Source organism: Micropterus dolomieu, linkage group LG08 (assembly GCF_021292245.1).
Source record: "Micropterus dolomieu isolate WLL.071019.BEF.003 ecotype Adirondacks linkage group LG08, ASM2129224v1, whole genome shotgun sequence".
Taxonomy (NCBI): domain Eukaryota; kingdom Metazoa; phylum Chordata; class Actinopteri; order Centrarchiformes; family Centrarchidae; genus Micropterus; species Micropterus dolomieu.
Genome location: NC_060157.1, coordinates 22,195 through 30,080, shown reverse-complemented (window position 1 = coordinate 30,080; position 7,886 = coordinate 22,195). Strand labels below are relative to the sequence as shown.

General features: G+C 41.8%; 1 protein-coding gene across 1 annotated transcript in view; it reads left to right on the top strand.

Annotated features, from left to right (window-relative positions):
- Positions 1 to 343: 343 nt before the first annotated feature.
- The window catches only part of LOC123974572 (suppressor of tumorigenicity 14 protein-like), a 19,586-nt gene continuing 12,043 nt past the window's right edge, over positions 344 to 7,886 (top strand). Inside the window, exons 1-4 of the mRNA XM_046055382.1 lie at positions 344 to 692; positions 4,031 to 4,190; positions 7,014 to 7,144; positions 7,236 to 7,330. Of these exons, the coding sequence (XP_045911338.1) occupies positions 651 to 692; positions 4,031 to 4,190; positions 7,014 to 7,144; positions 7,236 to 7,330 (428 nt within the window). The 5' untranslated portion in view covers positions 344 to 650. The remainder of the gene's footprint in view (positions 693 to 4,030; positions 4,191 to 7,013; positions 7,145 to 7,235; positions 7,331 to 7,886) is intronic.

The following is a 7,886-nucleotide window of genomic DNA, read 5'->3' as shown; positions in this document are numbered from 1 at the left end:
CTGGGATTACATGCGATAAATGAACTTCATCAGGCTGAAATCATCTCCTGTTTACAGACTAAACAGTGGTAGGCCTGGTCTGCTGTGGAGCCTGGTGATGATCAGGCTGCTGTAATCTGACTGTTGTCAATAGTTCATTTTAATGGAACCTCCAGATATTTCTGGATAGTGAAGAAATGATCTGCAGCCTTTAGAGCAGACAGCTGCTCTGCTGCTCTGACAGAGGTCACAGCTCAGGTGCAACAGGTCCCATTTAATTAACAAATGACGACTCCGAGGAAAGGACACCTCATTTCATTAAATGCGTGTTTCCTCGACTCCTCCTCGACTCCTCGAGCTCGCATCTCGGGTGGGCGGGACTAAAATGCGCCTCGAGGAGTCGAGGAGGTGGAAATTTGGGAAGTGAGAAAGGCCCTCTCAGTCTCGTCGCCTTTTCTCTCTCTCAGGCTCCAGAACCGGTCTGAACACGTTGAATCCGGCTCTGACCGCGACAACAGTCCCGAGCTCAGATTGACAAACGAACTTCAGAGGCGCTTTCCCGCTCCGCTTGTTGTTGCATCTGCCCTCTCCATGTCACCGCAGCGCGAGACTGACCGCGAGTAACGGAGGTGGAACCCGAGGACGGAATAAAGAGAAGAAGAAGAGGCAACATGGATCCACTGGACTCGGGGGAGAAGTCCGCTCAGGAACAGGTGAGTCCATACCTGGAATATTACCTCACAGTGACGTCAGAGCTGGAGCTGTTCCTGTTGATCCCAAAAAACAAGAGTTAATCAGCTTGATTTTCATATAAGGGTAAAACATTTTATGACTAATATGCTGTAGATTTAAATGAGATACAAAACGTGGATGGTGTCATAGTGGACCAACACACAAAATTATGTTTACATTTTTTAAATGAGGACATTTTCTTGCTGTCCCAAACGACCTAAGGTGTCGGGATGTCTCAGGTATATTGGGACAGTGTTAAATTTATCACTAATGTGGATTCATAAAAGCAGATATACAGAGGGACCACTCATGTATGTGAACACAGAACCACAGAGATGGAACCCACAGGCCACTTTTAAGTAGATAAAGTGCTATTGCTAATGACGCTAATCCCCCACACAGTCTGTAGAAAACCATATCATTTGGTCAAAGTAGCCTATTCCAACAATCTTCTGACAATGGTAACAAATAAAGCAAGTGTTCTGATTTTAACATCTTAAGCAATAGTCCAGCCTGTTGACATTTACTGATGTAACAATGAATTAAGCTATCACAACAAAAGATAGGGTAGTAAATAATATCACATAACTTTAAACATAGATTTATTTTATTTTTATTTTAGTTATGGTTAAGAAATAGGTTTAAAATACAGTTTGAGAAATATCAGTAGGGTTAATGGCTAGGTTATACACTAATAAAACTGCGTCCCAAATGACCAAACGTGTTCCTGAAAATGAGTTTTGTGTCAACTAAATCAAAATGGTACCAATGGAACCAAGCTTTGTCAAAATAATGTACACACTTAATTTCTTCACATAAAGAAAGCAGACATCTTGAGAAATATAGAAATGTATCATATGTTGGGTTACTTTTTTAAATTTCTGACAAGAACGAGATCACAAGATAGAATTACAAAAACTGTCCCAATATACCTGAATTCACTCTAGTTAATAAACAGGGAAGGGCTGGGCGCCGGGCAGGAAACGCTTCCAATGATCAGAATCATTTTTCAGGAGCTTTGAAATCTTTCAGTTTTCTGTTATAAACTGAAAAACAGGACTTGTAAATACTTCCAGACTTCTGAAATACCGAACAGCTAATTGAGGAAACAAAACATGAAGGGCTGACTGATGGATCAGTAGCTTCACCCTAAATATACTGAAGTGTCAGAACAGGAAGTTAAAGGTGCAGTACCACACAGATCCTCTTCAATTAATTCAGTTCCCACACTTTTCATACAGAGCCAGTCTACACTGTCTCCGCTGGTCTGACCTTAGATTAATGTTAGATAGAGAGATATATTATACTGAGGTTTTGTAGTAATCTGCTTTAGAAGTTCTTATAAATCTTAATACTTCCTGTTTTCACCAAACGTTTCCAGATATGAAGGTGATATCAGTTTCATATAGACAAGTCTAGCACGAGCTTAGCTTAGCACAAAGAATGGAAGTGGGGGGAAACTGCTAGCCGAGCTCCATCAGCAGAGGAACCTCCCAGCAGGGACGTAGCACCAGATCCTGGGGCCTGCAGGGGACATAAGCAGTCTCTGAGGGCCCCCTTCCTGTCCTGGTCCCATCTTTAAAAATAGTTTTTAAATGAATGGAGCTAACAGCTGTGCACATGGATCTGTGGTGGTGCATCCATCACGTACCACCGTGCCTCCTTTTTCAGGTCAAACTGCTGCAAACGGTTGTAGTCCTCGGTATCATGAGGGCCTTTATAATAAGGGACCCTCATGATGAAGGCCCTGCTACTGCTCCACTCTGTGTCTGAAACATCAATATGTTTCCTGGTGTTAAAGTTGACAGATAAGATGTGATGTCCCACTGTAGCTCTGATGCTGATAATAATTGATGTTCTCGTTGCCAATGCAAACATACGTCAGCAACAGTCCCCACATTCAGGCTAAACTGCTGATGTTTAGTTTAGTTAGCAGCTGATTTCCTTCACTTTCTTTTCTTTTTGGGTAACTTGATTTCCCTCCATGGGGACAGACATGAATGTCACATGTTGCTGCTTCAGGACCAGCGGCCATTTGGCCCAATTAGAGATGAATCCTAGTTCTGAGCCTCCACTATTTTTTCATTTCTTGGGGGGGGGGTTCAGTCTCTCAACAGTTTTATTCAGCCGGTTCTGGTTTAGTTATGTCTTAGAAAAAACAAAAAAACTAACTTTTTGTTCCCTCCCCCCATTAGGGCGCTGGGTAATCAGCCCCCCCCTCAGAGCCCCCTGGCTACCAGCCTGGTGTTAGCTCGGCTTTTTGCTGTTTGTTGAACAGGTGTAGAAATGAAAGGTTGGAGCGTTTGAGGTGGAGCTCCACGGAGCGAAACAGGGTGTGGACCGACCTTTGACACATTGTTGTGTCAGCAGGATAAAACACGCTGACTAGTTGACACACTATCAACTGTAGAGACATTCCTGTTACACCCTTCACTCTGACACACCTGAACAGGTTCACGCAGATTAATGAGCCAATCAGACGAAGTCTTTTGTCACAGTAACACAGAGAGACATGGATCGGTTTCTGAAGATCTGGAGTCTCTGAAGTGAAACCAGAGTTTCTCTTCTGGGCCCAGCTGTTCAGAAGTAATCGGATCGAATCTTGAAAATGGCTTTTTCAAAGGAATAAAAGGATACAGAAATCGGATTAAATCACTTAATCCAGTGGTAGTTTGAAGTGGATCAAACCTTCAGTATGTGTTGTCCAGATCGGTCAAACATTGTTGTCATGTTGTTAGTATATTTACAGTTATTAATAATTTGCACTTTGTTTAAACGTTTCACTGATAAAGTAGACATTAACTATGAAGCCTTTCAGTGCAGTAAAGTAAAAGACAAAAGAATCCCCCAAACAGCTGTCGCTATCAAATTAAAATAATGTTTTTCATTGTAACTGTCACTCTGCAGTAATTATGACACGATCATCAGAGGTGAACCGGTCAGTCAGAAGGAGTTTCTAATAACTGGATCAGGTCTGGCCAGTCCCTCATTCTGAGATCCACCTCCTAGAAGCTAAAAGCTGCTCTCTACAAATAATGAACAAATTAAGAACTCTGAAGCAGTACTCTGAGTATTAGTGAATAATGTGTATATATATTTGTTTTATATATTTATTGTGATCAGATGGAAAAAGGAAGGAAGTGTTTGTGTTTTGTTGTTATGTTTTCTGTCTCTTCAAATAAAAGTGACCTGAAGCTGGTTGTTCTACCTGTAGTTCTTCATAGAGCTAACCGCCTCCACTGGGATCTGTAGTTCCATTTAGAGCGCTGGTAATCTGTGTTTGGTAATTTTGAACCCCCACCCGTCTCCCTGTCTACAGGATCTTGAAGGCGACACGGAGCTTCCGTTCCTGCAGCCAGAGTCCCAGGACCAGGAGAAGGCTCCTGGGAGCAGGACCACCCTGTGGATTGGAGTCGGTCTGCTGCTCTCTTCTGCTGCCGTGGCTCTGCTGACCGGGATGCTGGTCTGGCACTTCCACTGTGAGTCTAACAACCTTTATTTCAGTCCTGTCAGACACATGAGACACATGGGTGGTGATGGCACAATGGATAAGATGCCTGCCTTTGGTGTGAGAGACCCGGCTTCAATCCCCCACTGTGACCCATCCACCATTGTGTCCTTGAGCAAGACATTTAACTCCTAGTTGCTCCAGAGGCATATGTAGCAATTGTAAGTCGCTTTGGATAAAAGTGTCAGCTAAATGAATTAATGTAATGATGACCTAAAGTTAAGCACTTCATATCTTTATTCCACTGTTGTACAATCGGAGTCCACAACATTCAGTACTTAAGTCTGGAATCTATGTCTTGCTGCAGAACCAGTTGCCCTACGGGGACAAATAAATATAAAGTAAACACCAGAGACAGTAGAGTCCGGCTGACTGAATCAGATTGAGAGTGAACCTGTTATCTATGTGAATATACAAACATTAGACTGATAAAAAAGCTTCTACAGCTGATTCATGGTCAGTTTCAGCTGTGTGGACTGTTTACATGAGACACGAAGAAACAAGCCATGTTTCCATCTAACTGTCATGCAAATGTTAAGCAGATTTTTGAAAATTTGCAAAAAAGAAGAAAAAAAAAGTAGATGTGAAATATGTGCGTTTACATCCAATAAACCAGGCTACAGGAAGCGTAGTTACGTTAGTAGTTGACGTTACACATGGCTGCAATAAACAAGAAGTATGGGTTCCAAACCAGAAACTTGTGGCATGAACCCGAGGGCCACTGACCTTAGAAAAGTGGAGAGAGAAGTCCTCAGAAATGTGTTTCAAGCAGGCAAGTTGCGACCAGCCATGTCTCTGTTATGGGAATAACAGGTGTTCTGTGAATTCTGCATACCTGCATTTCCTGCAGCCGGTAACGCTCTTTTGTGCAGAGAAAAGAGGTGGATGCAGATCTGGGCAGGCAGCCTTCATCAGCTGTTCTGCTGAATTATGCATTCACTTCTTAAAGGTCCTTCCTTTGCTCTGCGCGCTGATCAAACACCCCGTTTGATCACCGCATATTGTTGCTGAATCTCACTGAATGCTATGTCAGAAACTATCAGCACACTGATGTTTTGGACTCTGTTGTGGACTGGAAATGAAATAATCAATATGAGGGGAGAAGGCCAGAGTTACACTACATCTGATGAGTTTTTGTATCACAAATATTCAAGAAGAGAAGTGAAATAGTTCAGCGACACTTGTTCGACTTGATCTGCTGAAGCAGGAAGTGGAAACATGTTTAGAGTCAGTTCATCTCTACATTTCTACCAGTGATCAACAAATAATCCAACCTATGTGGTTTTTGGTTCAAAGTGTGTAAAAATACTGTCAAATACATTTACGCTCCTCCAGCGAACGCCGCCTGGCTCTGCCATCCCTTCACACAAAGCGATCTCAGTCCTTGTTCTCATCTGTGACACCACGATGGTGCCATCAGAGCAGGGGCGTCCCTCTCTGACTTCAAGAAGCTCCTGAACACTCTGCAGAGAACACTTCCTCTGATAACACCTCTGATCTCTAACATGCACTTCCTGTATGTAAAAACACCATTACATTGAAACAAGAAATTCACAGGAGGGAAAGTCCTGTTCTAATCCATATTATCTTCATGTTCTCATCTACATCACATCTAATGTCATCTCTCGTTATACTCCTGGATAGAAACCCTGGTTCATCTTCTCCGCTCTCTGACCCTCTTCCTCTCCCTGGCCCACCCATTCTTCTCCATTTTTTGGACATTATTTTTTCTTTCTCTACTCCTCTGTGTTGTTCTGTATCCACACTGGATAAACTCAACTCCAGAAAGTCCTCTTTTTGCTGCATTGTGTATGTAATTGAAAGAACTTCAACACCTGATCTATTTTACCCAAATTACAATAAATCAGCTATTTCTCAAAGGTTCAATGATATGTTTAGTGGGGTGGTGATGGAGCAGTGGATAATACATATGCCTTTGGTGTGAGAGACTTGGTTCAATTCCCCACTGTGTGTGTCCCTGAGCAAGACTCTTAAGCCCTCTTTTCTCCAGAGGTGTGCAACCTCTGATGTATAGCAGCTGTAAGCTGCTTTGGATAAAAGATTTAAATGAATAAATTAAATATTATTCAGAAATGCTTATCAGCTTTTTCAATGCAGATTCTGAGCCACTATTGTAGCAGAAATAGATGCATTATACATTATTTAAGGTTTTAAAAATTACGTTTTCATTTCTGACGTGTGCAAGCATTTGTAAATAACTCAACGAGTTTTGGTATTGGGTAAGTTTGTATGTAAAGCACAGGTTAGCATTTTAGAAATAAGTTAATTGACTGCATATTCTGTGGCAACAACATGAATTGTGTTAATGGTCTGGTATTAACAGACCAGTGTTGGTCTAATTGTGTTTAGAGTTTTAAAAATGTGAAAATGAAAATGATGTTAGCAGTTGTAAAAAACTGTAATACTCGGTCATTATCTTAACTTCTGGACTATAATAACTGATTAGTGCCTACGATGGACTGGCGACCTGTCCAGGGTGTACCCCGCCTTTCACCCGATGTCAGCTGGGATTGGCTCCAGCCCCCCGCGACCCTGAACGCAGGATAAGCGGTTGACGATGGTTGACAATTTACCCTCTTTTCCCTGCATTAAATTTCTTTAAGAAGAAGACTGAACAGTTTAAAAAGTTAAACTTTTTCTACTGAGAAACACACGAGGGAAACGGGACTGTGTGAAACCTCCAGGGACTCTTTATTTAGGACTACGCTGATCCTGTCAGTCTCTGTTGTCTGTGATCCTGTTTCTGATCCTGTCTCTGTTGACCCCCCCTCAGTACGGCAGGATGTCCGAGAGAGCAGGGTTTATGTCGGCTCGATGGAAATTGATAACCAGAATTTCAAGTCAGCGTATGAAGATCCAGAGAGTCCAGAGTTTACAAACTTGGCCTCTCTGGTCAGCCAGCAGGTGAGAATTCACATGGCCCCAAAGCATTATGGGAGTTCTGCTGCTCTGTGGCGTCCTTTGTTCTCTCTTGATCGTGTATTTTATCTTTCAGCTGAAACTGATTTACTCCAAAAACTCTGTGCTGGCGAAATACTATAAAGGCTCCACAGTCCAGGCCTTCAGGTACGCAGAAACTTTAAATGTAGTGTTCTATATTATACACCGTCACTGGGTTGTTTTCAGTTAGTGTTATATGTTATACACCGTCACTGGGTTGTTTTCAGTTAGTGTTATATATTATACACCGTCACTGGGTTGTTTTCAGTTAGTGTTATATATTATACACCGTCACTGGGTTGTTTTCAGTTAGTGTTATATATTATACACCGTCACTGGGTTGTTTTCAGTTAGTGTTATATATTATACACCGTCACTGGGTTGTTTTCAGTTAGTGTTATATGTTATACACCGTCACTGGGTTGTTTTCAGTTAGTGTTATATGTTATACACCGTCACTGGGTTGTTTTCAGTTAGTGTTATATGTTATACACCGTCACTGGGTTGTTTTCAGTTAGTGTTATATGTTATACACCGTCACTGGGTTGTTTTCAGTTAGTGTTATATATTATACACCGTCACTGGGTTGTTTTCAGTTAGTGTTATATGTTATACACCGTCACTGGGTTGTTTTCAGTTAGTGTTATATATTATACACCGTCACTGGGTTGTTTTCAGTTAGTGTTATATATTATACACCGTCACT